At 36.1% G+C, this 11,546-nt stretch overlaps 1 protein-coding gene across 2 annotated transcripts; it reads left to right on the top strand.

Annotated features, from left to right (window-relative positions):
* The first annotated feature begins 9,094 nt into the window (after window positions 1–9,094).
* On the top strand, window positions 9,095–11,141 carry LOC114715814 (probable trehalose-phosphate phosphatase C). 2 transcript variants are annotated; one of them, XM_028900717.1, is made up of 9 exons: window positions 9,095–9,498; window positions 9,575–9,715; window positions 9,806–9,877; window positions 9,995–10,087; window positions 10,174–10,230; window positions 10,330–10,431; window positions 10,516–10,663; window positions 10,766–10,836; window positions 10,926–11,141. In XM_028900717.1, exons 1-9 carry the CDS (start codon window positions 9,199–9,201, stop codon window positions 11,085–11,087), a joined length of 1,146 nt encoding a protein of 381 aa, XP_028756550.1. In that variant the 5' UTR covers window positions 9,095–9,198; the 3' UTR covers window positions 11,088–11,141. The 2 variants fall into 2 exon arrangements, with proteins under 2 accessions (XP_028756550.1, XP_028756541.1); XM_028900708.1 differs by having other exon boundaries at window positions 10,766–10,839.
* Window positions 11,142–11,546: the final 405 nt, after the last annotated feature.

Below are 11,546 nucleotides of genomic sequence, written 5' to 3'. Positions count from 1 at the left end.
TTTTGATCATAAATATAAACTCATTTCTCATATTATCAATTTTTTCTAAATTACCCTTATAGATACTCCCTCAATCATAATAAGTAGAAGAGGGAGGGTATTAAGAAAGATGATTATGGTATTTAGGAAAAATGTGTCACTTTTTTTATAATTAACCAATTTACCTAACTTCCTTAATCTAATCAAATTTGTTAAATGGGTCTTATATTAAGGACCGAAGAGTACATAAAAAGTGAATTAAAAAATTTGATGACATAAAATATCTGGGGAAAATAAAAGATGTGTATGCCCATGCCGGCAGAACATCTTTTAGTTTCCTTTTTGGGATAGTCTTCTCAAAAGCATTGAAGGTGAGCGGAGCCAAGCGCTTGAACTGAGAGCTTAAAGGTGTCTGAGAGCTTTTGCCTATGCCCTCTCGAAAAATATCATGGTTTCATTTCACGCAAAAATATATTCTCGTATTATTCTCCTGGTTTTCAAATCAATCACTAGAATTTTACCACAGAACATTTCTAACATTTTCATCCTGGTAATTACAATACTTAAAGATATTAACAGGCATGATGTACTTAAACAATTGTGATTTCAAAAAAATTTATCCTGCTAGTGCCAACCATAGCAGATATTGTCATTGTCAGCAATATACATCTAAGAATTTGAAATTTTATGCTCTATATACTTTTATTTCCTAAAATCATATCATAAATAATATTTTTTAAAATTAAAGAAGAGTTGGTGTTGCCACTACTTTTCATTGCATCCATAGATAAAAGGATATCGTAAATAATATTTAAGTTTTATTGAGTCAGTAAATTATAAGGGCTGAAAATCCGAATCAAATTAAATTCAAGGACTCAATTGATAGGTGAAGAAAACTTTAAGAATCAAATTAAAAATTGAATTTTTTCATTAAGATACTACCTCTAGTCCTAATTATAAAATCTCGTTTATAGTTTACAAACGAGATTTTATAATTAAGATCGAAAGTAGTAGTTCTTTTAGAGATGATTAGTTATAGATGTTTCGAGAGTTTTGTAGCAAAGATGTGGCCAGGCCTTTTCTGGTATTGAAGATATTTCTTTTGAATGTGTGTGTCTTTCAGATTCTTTTCCTCTTTGCTATATAACATTTTCGTGGTGCATATAATGTCTGTCTTGCTGTTTCTGTTTTTTCACGTACGGTATTCTGCCCCGCCCTTTTTTGTGAGTCTTTTCTTCCTTTTAATGCTTCTTCTTATTCTCTCTCTCTGTTTTTTAAAATTGTTTTAAAAAGTATAAATGTAATTGTCGTATATATGTCGATGTGAAACAAAGGCGTACGTGAAGGGAAGAGCGAAGGGCTTAAATTGAGGAGGACATGCATTCTTATTCTTGCAAGGCCATCACTGACACTGAGTTCAGATTCTATATATATATATTTGAATTCAATTGTATATCTTCCACAAATATAGTCCTAAAAGCATAAGCGTGATCGATCATTCAGCTTTTTTTTCCTTATTTGTAGTCCTTAGATCACAAAGAATCAGCCATCTTTTGTCATTCTTCTCTCTTCCGTCACCAACTCACCATTCTCATCCTATGACATCTACTCTTGCCGTGTCAAACAAAAAAAAAGAGGCAAAAGAATTTTTGGATGTGACTTTGAGCTTTTAACTTACACCAAGAAACGGCAACAAAAGCCTTGCCACTCTACTGGGAATAATTTTGGGGCTTAATATGCTATCCTAACCTAGCATAACCACTCTCGTCACACTCTCATATTCTGAGCTTTTTTCTTTTCATCACATCAAGTTTGTTTTTATTCACAGCTCTATAACTATATATGCAAGTAATCGAAAAAGAAAAAAAAAGAAAAAGAAAAGGCAAACTCAGATTAAATAATAATTGTGGAGATGAATCAGAGCGCGGCATAAATTATAATTTGCCCTCTATAATCTAAACGCATTGGATTCTCTCTCTATGTATACACATAAATCCTTGCCCCGGTCGTACAGGTTCATGCATGGTAGCATCTTTAGGTATAAAATAAAAAAGGAGACTATGAATCTATGGATTCTGGCTATTAGTCCTGGGGATTTATCCCGAACCATGATATAAACGTGGAATGTTTCAAGACTTGCACATGAAATTGAATCGGATCTATGACACAGTAACAAGTGTAGAGAAAACGTAATATTTAGTGGGACGTAGAATAATAAAGTTCCTTGATGTTTTTATTAAGAGTCGATGAATTTTGTTATTTTTCCCCCTTTTATAAAGTTTATGTATCTTTTTGCATCCAAATAAACTTTATGATACCCAATGTCCCTTGATGTAAACTTCTTATTAAAAATGTACTTTAAAACCAACTTCGTGAGCCTCACTAATAGTAAACTAACGGATGTTAATGGTGTGGTATCAAATGTCCATATTTGACAACTTCATATGTATTTTAGCACCCAAATAAACTTCATAGTGTTCAGTGTTTTTTGGGGTAAACTTTGTTGTTAAAATTACACATTAACCCAATTATATAGGCATGTGTATTAGTTATTATTTTCCACAAACTATATTTTCTAGTTAGAGTTGGTATCCAGGAAATCTTAGTGCAACGATCCACATAAACTACCGAGTATTCTTATTGTGTGTTGAAATTAAGGGGAGTATAGACGCGAGGACAACTCCAAAACTCAATTGAACATAATCCACAGACACTGAGAAATATCGTCGCCACGATTAGAGACTTGGAAAAAAAAAGAAGAAAAAGACAAAGCTAATAGCATTATAAAGAAGAGAAAGAAGGCAGAAAACAGTTTTAAAAAAAATGAAAACGAAACATATGAAATTTAAAACTAAAGGAAGACAAATCACAAACAAGATCTGTAAACCCAATAGACCTATAAGGCTATAACTAATTAAGAATATTTGGACTTATAAACAAACCGATGCTCAAATCCGCTAGTCATTAATTTGGCACTTAGTGCGCCACTGATCTTCTTGGAGTGGACAGCCTCATCATGCTTCTCTTAACCAATTTAATCTGCATATAGCAAATATCTTTCCGAGATCTCTTCCCTTTCTTCCTCTCCTTTTTTTTTTCCTTTCTTTTTTCGGCTAGCTTATTAATATTCTTTCCAAATATACGTGCAAGGAAATCAAGCAATGCGGGCTACCTTTTGAATTCAAGGGCATTCGATCCCACACAATTCATAAACATATTGTTATTCGCTCCGTATATCTTCTTTCATAAAAGTATATGATATCTAGTATGTGACTCTTCTATCAAAGAAAAATATGACAAGTGCATTGGGCACATTCATATTTCTGTCCTTGCATTTTAATCGTAGTGGCTCACAAAACTATAATACTCCTCCGGTCCTTAATATAAGACCCATTTAACTAATTTGATTATATTAAAAAAGTTAGGTAAGTTAGTTAATTATAAGAAATATGATATGTTTTTCCTAAAATACCATACTCATCTTTCTTAATACCCCTTATTCATCTTCTACTTGATTATGGTTAAGGGAGTATCCATAGGGGTAATTTAGAGAAAATTGATAAATATGAGAAATGTGTTTTATATTTAGGACCAAAACTAACTCAACAATTGGGTCCTATATTAAGATCTAGAGGAGTATCTTAATCTCGCACAGACAGTGGGGTCGCAGGTAAGTCTTCTCTGCTTGGTACGAGATTAAATACTTTTTATAATTTTTGTGCCCTGTGTATGATAATGCTGAACGCGTGAGGTCTGAAAATGAAAAAAAAAAAAAAAGTGCTAAATTAAACGAGAGGAGAAAGAAGACACTCAACAAGTTGGGCAAGTGGGTAGCCTTAAAAGTTTTCATTTCATGTCAACAACAGTATTAATTAATCCAGGATTCCCATGGGCCGGAAGAAAAAGAACCTAAGAGGATAAGTTGGGTTGTTTGGACGTAAGACAAAATAAAATGAAATAGCATACACCATCATTTAATGACAGGTGAAAAGGAAAACTATGATGAAAGAATGAATGGCATGCCCTACAATTAGGATTAAACATTTTTTCTCTCTATACCTTGAAATGGGACCAGAGTGGCAAAGTAGATTCAACCATTATTTTGTTTCAAAAAAAACTAGGGATGAAATAAGAGTGCAAGAGCTGCAAGCCGCCGGGCGTGCTACGGTTAGTGTCTGGAATTTTAACCTCTCCTTGATGTTACACGCCAAAAAAAAGAAAGGGAAAGGATAAAAGGGTGCTAGTACTACCACCACCACCACCTCCGATTCTAATTATAAGATCTTGTTTGTAGTTTACAAACGAAGTCTTATAATTAAAAATGAAGATAGTATTAAATTTGACATCCAACTGTTCTCTCTCTAGATATGCAAGGTAATTACAGAGATTTTATAATGAAAAATTCAGCAGAATCTTATTAGGTATCCTGGGGATGGAGATAATCATGTAAGGAGATTTACTCCCAGGTAAATTAAATCTAACAACAATAATGCAGGAAATTGATCCGATAATATTGGATGAAGGAGTAGAATTGGAGTAGGAAGGGAAGGGGTAATATTTTAAGTGAAGGTGCTGCGAATGAGTGGGCATTGGGCATATGATGTTGGTGGCGTAGGCTGAGGGACGACATCCGTGGTAAACGAAGAGCGAATAATGGGGAGAAGTATGATTCTTCGATGCAGAGCCACCACCCGGGCACCTCCTCCTTTCTTCAGAATCTCTCTGTAACCGTGCCTCATAATGCGAAAAATTAAGTCCAACTTGGCCACCCAATCGAATCCCCGAACCGGAAGTGGCCCAATTGCAAGCAGGCCACGATGATCCACGTGGCAGCATCCACTTTTGGGGCCCCACAGCAACCCGTCAATCAATGTCACTATGATGGGGGCTCCCTCAAGCGCAATAACGAGGGACAAGGACAGCTGGGAAATTTTGGACAGGAGAAGGGGAGGGAGACTGGTGAGCCAGCCGGGGGGGAAACCACGGCAAAGCCAAAGCTAGCTGTTATATGTTAATTAAACGCTCTTGTCGTTTCTTCTTCTTTTTTTTTACCAGTTGTCGTTTCTTGATTATGGCGCTGCTAATAATAGATCATAGTAGTATTTTTTTGTGGGGCGGAAGCTTGCTTAGTCAGATTATTTGACTTTCTCCTGATTCGTTAACAACAGCGACAAATATTTGGTTCCAAATACTGCCCACGCTTCGCCCTCCTCCCTTAATTATCACAAAGCAGTTATGGCAGTTTAGTCCACATAACACAAAGTCTTCTCTTTTTTTTTATTGCATCTCATTTTTAATATAAGACTCAGTTAATTACTTTAGGTAGGTTAAAAAAGTTACTAAATTATTTTATTTTAAATTATTCATATTTATTATTTTTTTAAAACTAATTTGTCTCACTTATAAGTTAATGTATAATCTAATTAATAAAACACAAAAGTATTGCAGAAAGATCATGTAATATATGCTATATATATAGTATTAAGTATTTAATAACTTTTTATCTTATTAAATTAATAAATTGAATTTTATATTGAGAACCGGAGTATTTTTCAAGCTCGTTATGCTCTCTTCAATTCCGCCCCCAAAACCACCCTTGGTCAGATGTGTGTGTATCCACCGCGGGCACATATCAAGCCCCTGTATCTTTTTAATTTTCTGGGTGCATCTTATCCTCTATCAACTTGCCAATTAACTGCTTAAAAAATTGAATATTTTTTCCCCAACTTGCTAATTAACTGCTTGGAAATGGAAACCCAAAGCTACCGAAACTTCACGCCAATGAGTTAGCTTTGAGGACTCTGGTTTTGGTGTCAATAATGGAGAGTGAATTTTGTTTGTGGGAAATATATATGGAACCTTTTTGAATGTGCTCAAAAGGGGCCGCGCGTGTGTGTGTATAACATGTATGTCTGTGGAAGCTTGAAAAGATATACGCACTGCGTTCTTATTATTAGGCACTTTTTAGGGGGGAAAATGAGTGGTTCTTATTATAATTCATCAGGTGCAGCGCTGCTAACAAATTACATTTTTCTTAATAGTACTCCTATTTGAAATTTGATGCAATTTTTCTTTTATTTTTTCCCTCCCTCTTAGGAGGTAATTCATGATTTTAAATAAAGCATAAATTTGCAAATTTCTTCCATTTTCAAGGATATTTAATCCTCTTTTTGATTTTAATGAAGTGTGGAAATGCCTTATGATAAAGACTAGCCAGAGGGAGTGGTTTTAGAGGATCAATTAAACACGTGCCGAATCATTGTTGTTATTATTATTAGAGCTGGGTGGCAAAAAAGAATATGAAGCCTTATTTAGTTTTAAGGTTCTGATTAAGCAAGAGAATCACAATGGCTGGATGTTGAAAATCTGAAGAAAAAAAACGAGGGATAAAAAGACAAGGGTCGGTTAACTTATTCCCTTCGCACTTTATTCGTGAGACTTTTCTTTTGACAAACCGAGTCAGAGTTAGGAAACGTTAGGTTCCAGTTGCTGGTGGTTCTTTTATGAGTCCCCCCCCCCCCCTTTTGGTTTAAAACTTTTCACCGTAATAACAGCATTGTTACCGTGCAATTTTTTTAATACCATTTTTAATGTTAGTTTATTTAATATTACATCACGTCTTTAAAATAGAAACTAATTAAAAAGATATTTTTAATTTTAAATATAAAACTTCAATTTATTTTGCCTCGTAAATTTACAATTCTTATACAAATATCCATATTGAATGTAGGATGTTCCTAACAAGGAGTAGTTAATGAGAATGAGTTAGAAAATTCAACACATATTTGTTATAAATAATTAATTTATTAACTAACTTTTACATTTAAGACGGGAGATGTGGGAATTTTCAAGCACATGTTGCGACTTCCATTTATCAATCTCTAGATGCAATTTGATACCCATGGGTTATATATATGAAAGAATCAATAATTAAAATGAATGGATCTACGTACGTCGCGGATAAAGCGTCACCGTTTGAAACACTGCATGCCTGGACCTGATGATGAAAAGTAAGTAGTGGGGGAATCAAGCAATACCTCTCGGATTCACCCTTCCGCAGAAGGAAGCTACACAATTTCAAACCAAGCAAGCGATTTTTCTCAACGTTTATAGGTGTATTCCTCAGCCCCACACGACTTTTAGACTTTCCCATTTCTTTTATTCGAATTTTCTGTTAAAAAAATATATGCCTGCAGAGAAATGATCATGACAGCAACTAGAGGTTGGTGTGTAAGGCATTCATATGTTCGCATGCTGAAGTTTGGCAGCGTATATACGCGTTTAATATTTAATTGAACTGTATCAGGCAACTTAATTGGCTATATTCTCTGTATCAGAATATGGTATATGCGCATGCAAATACAAAACACATTTGATACATATATAAGTATACATTCCTTTACACGCGTAACGTGAATACTATGAATACGTGCCTTGAATAAGGAAAACCGGTAAGATCTGATACTGTCAAACGAAAAGAAAGATGGGATACAATAATTGGGAATGAATATAATGTTATTCAGCAGTGGAACTAATAAAGTGGGAGGAGGAGGAGGAGGGGGAGGAGGAATCTATGAGTTAATTAACTTTAGAAGGTAATAGAAGTAACAAGCACGAGCACATGAAAACTTGGAGGGGGAGAGAGAGAGAGAGAGAGAAGAAGGGAATAAAAAGGGAAGAAGGAATGCCGCTGGTTTTGAAGGCATCGGCCAAATTCAGAATACAAGTTAGGTTTGGAGCTGCTTGTTTCTTAAAAACTATACAAGGGGCGGTTTGTGTCCTTCATATATTCATCCCTTATGCTTAATTGGACTCGTTTCTTAGCCTCTAAGGTCTATATTCTCATTTCTAAATTATTACCACACACATTTATATATATAATCAAAGCACCCTTCTCCGGTCAGAATTTTATATTCTCGCACACACATATTGATCAACGAGCATGCTTTTTTTATTACTTCCTTTGATCTTTAGTTAGTTGGAGGTTTGAACCAGATCAAGGTTAGAATTTTCACTTTAAAGGCAAACAGGAACACGAATAACGTAGTTAACCTTCGTTATACGAGTTCAGCATGGTTGTTATGGTATTGTCCTTTTCAGGTGAGCCAAATGTTTGAGGAAAGCTGCTGTTCAATATCTTTATTGTGATAAAATGTGGGCAGAGCATTCCAATTATTAAATCCTTTATGTCGTTTTTATTAAAGTTGAGTGTAATTAATTATTAATTAATTTTGATTAATTGAATCTGATCATGCCACATAAAAACATATAAATATATTAGTTATTAACTTGTTCAGCTATCTTTATGAACCAACTGATAGCATTAATGTTGTGAGTGATCATTTTTATGATGTCGTTTCAGCCTCTAATTAAATAATCCCTCCTAATTAAAGAGAGCCAGAGCAAGCAAATGATGCGCTGGTTGGTAATTTTAACTTTACCGAATGCATTAAGTATATATCACTGAAAAAAATTCAACAATTCTAAGCTAAGGAAGCGGGAGAGCAGATTAATGCAAGTAAATTTTATTTTTATGATTCTCTTTCTACGGAGGGTAAAATACTGCTGTAGCCTGTATGAGTTGAAAGGACAGAGCAAATGGAAGCATAGGATATCGAAATATCCTGCAAACGTTATTACCTAGTTAAAAGTTAATTTTAACTGTAGATGTAAGCTGTTAATCTATTTTATTTATCAAATTCATCATTTTTTTAAATTAATTTATTTAGCTTATAAATTAATAGATAATATAATATTGCATAAAAATATTTTAAAGAGATAATATTATATTTATTAGAATTAAGAAATTTTTTAATCCATTGAAATTACTTTAAGTAGTTTTTTACGTTAAAAAAATGGAGTCCTATAATTTTACAGAAAAAAAGGCACCCCATAATTGAGCACATATACACTTGTGCCCAGGGGAGAGATGAACAAGAAATTTAAGAAGCCTCATAGTGGTCCCTCCACTTTTATGTTGAGCATAAGGTTGCTCAAAACTCAAAAAGTACAAATACTCTCAGAAAATAAGTGATATTCCCTCAGAAAGTACACCCCTCCCCTGCTTGCCTGTGAGCTGATTTCTTCCTATAAAGCAGCCACACCCCTCCACACTTCCATACCCATCTCTCTTCTCCTCTTTCCCTATTTCTCCCGCCCTTCCTCGCTCCTATAATTCTATAACCTGCGTGAGCTCTGCGTGGTTCATATCAAAAGCTGATGACCAACCAGAATGTGATGGCCCCTGATTTGAAATCACAAATGAATACCGTTATTGCGGTGTTGATGTCGATTTCGAATTCACCTATGTTGCCCGGAGCAGGGGTCCCCGAATCCATGGCTGTGCTTCGTCAGTTTCTGGGGACATCCCAGAAAAAGCTCATGAAAAGGCTCAAGGACGGAGAAGGCAAAGGAGGAGCTAAGGTCACCTCCTGGGTCGATTCAATGAGAGCTTCTTCTCCGCCCAGAGTCAAATCCACCGTCCATGCTTGTGAAAACTCAGACATAAGTTCTGGGATTGTAAGCATATGACCCTTTGCTTCACCTTTCGTTCGGCTTTTATTCTACCCTGTTTCTGAACTGTTTCAATATGCAGCTTCATCATCCTTCAGCGCTCAACGTGTTTGATCAGATAATATATAAGTCAAGAGGAAAGAAGATCATAACCTTTCTTGACTACGATGGAACTCTCTCCCCGATTGTTGCAGACCCCGAGAAAGCATTCATGACCGAAAAGGTTTTCTTCTTGGTCTTACCAGCTCTGCAAAACTCGTACTGATCGAACGTATTCTTAACTAAGTAACTTGACGTTCTTGCTTTGAATCAGATGAGAGAAACGGTGAAGGACATTGCCAGACATTTTCCCACAGCCATCGTGACTGGGAGGTGCATAGACAAGGTGCATTTTTCTTGACAGCCAAAAAACGCGTAACAACAGAGTAATGGTTATCGTGGCATATATAGCATTTTCCCCCTAATAATTAAATGTTTCTTTTTTCTTTTTTTTTGGTCGCAGGTGTATAACTTTGTAAGACTAGCAGAACTGTACTATGCAGGCAGCCATGGCATGGACATCAAGGGGCCAACGAAGACGCGAAACTCTGAGAAAGTAAGAGAGCTTCTGCAACCAGCCCTGATAAACGCCATGTTTCTGTTCTGTGTGCTTAGTTTCTGATTTTCTTACGTTTGTTTCAGGGCAAACGAGCAGTCCTCTTCCAACCTGCGAGCCAGTTCTTGCCCATGATCGACGAGGTTTGCCTCTTTCTACCTCAAAAACCCTCCATCCCTCCGAACTGGCAAGCAATGCAAAATTAAACATTAACCTTGCCCTTGTCATTTTTATTTTTCCAGGTGTTTAAAATCTTGGTAGAAAAAACAAAGTCTGTTCCGGGGGCTATGGTGGAGAATAACAAGTTTTGCTTGTCCGTGCACTTCCGTTGTGTGGAAGAGAAGGTACCGGTCAACAAAACTATTAAATTGCTGACTCGTCCATGCTTAATGTTACTCTACCAAACCACTAACATCTCTGTTTTTCAGAGTTGGGTTGCATTGGCAGAGCAAGTAAGATCAGTGCTCAACAATTATCCAAAACTTAGACTTACCCAAGGAAGAAAAGTTCTGGAGATCCGTCCAAACATCAAGTGGGACAAGGGCAAAGCTCTTGAGTTTTTGTTGCGGTCACTAGGTGAGTGTTCGCAAAGCAATTTAACACAGGAAGTCAGGAACTGACGGGCTTTCTGTAATGAGCTATGTCAACCCTAACCGTCATCATTTAACTCATTTTTAGGATATGCGAATTCTAAAGACGTGTTCCCGATTTATATTGGTGATGACCGAACTGACGAGGATGCTTTTAAGGTAATAAATACCGATGACTCTATTGCATGTACTTCACACATATTCTTGCTGGTTTAATTCGTTCTAACATTATAGATTGTCACTTTCAGGTCTTACGCAGCAGAGGTCAGGGGATTGGGATTTTAGTTTCTAAAGTCCCAAGAGAAACAGAGGCTTCCTACACTTTGCAAGATCCATCGGAAGTTGAGCAGTTTCTACGGCGTTTGGTGGAATGGAAGAGAAGGAGGGTCAATCCCACAAAAAGTTTGTAGGGACTTGTAGATTGTAGATAGGTTAATGAGGTCAGTGAAGGAACTGAGACGACCCCCCCAGAAATTTGATGAAGGGTGGATTGTATCTTTAAATTGTATCATTTTCATGTTTCAAGAGTAGCAAATAGTATCATTTTGACTTTGTGAGGGAAGTCAAATAGATTTTCTCTCTCTCTCTCTCTCTGTGGACGGTGTCTTTATTCCGTCACAGTCCACACGTTTGCATGCGCATGTGTATAGTGAACAGCAGAGAGATGTTTTATGCTACTTGCCCATTTCAAAATGCCACTCGAGTGTTTCAACTTTCAACATTAACTCACCCTCTGAATTGTACTTGTCGTACCTGTGGCCAATTTGTGATTGAAAGTGATAATCACAAACCCGCCCCCCCTTAAAAGCTGCTTCACAAACATGATATCACATACTACAAATTTTGCTGTTTAAGATATTTAATGACAT

The sequence above is a fragment of the Neltuma alba genome, unplaced genomic scaffold, assembly GCF_004799145.2.
Source record: "Neltuma alba isolate B1F8T4 unplaced genomic scaffold, ASM479914v2 tig00002038_pilon, whole genome shotgun sequence".
NCBI classification, from domain to species: domain Eukaryota; kingdom Viridiplantae; phylum Streptophyta; class Magnoliopsida; order Fabales; family Fabaceae; genus Neltuma; species Neltuma alba.
Note: the sequence above shows the minus strand (reverse complement) of the source record. Positions and strands in the feature narration are given on the sequence as shown.

What these genes read in the sequence shown, in the direction of transcription:
- LOC114715814 (XM_028900708.1), top strand. Translation starts at nt 9,199, where the DNA reads ATGACCAACCAGAATGTGATGGCCCCTGATTTGAAATCACAAATGAAT. An exon ending in AAGCATTCATGACCGAAAAG is followed by an intron (nt 9,716 to 9,805) that starts GTTTTCTTCTTG and finishes GCTTTGAATCAG; the next exon opens with ATGAGAGAAACGGTGAAGGA. An exon ending in CTGGGAGGTGCATAGACAAG is followed by an intron (nt 9,878 to 9,994) that starts GTGCATTTTTCT and finishes TTTTGGTCGCAG; the next exon opens with GTGTATAACTTTGTAAGACT.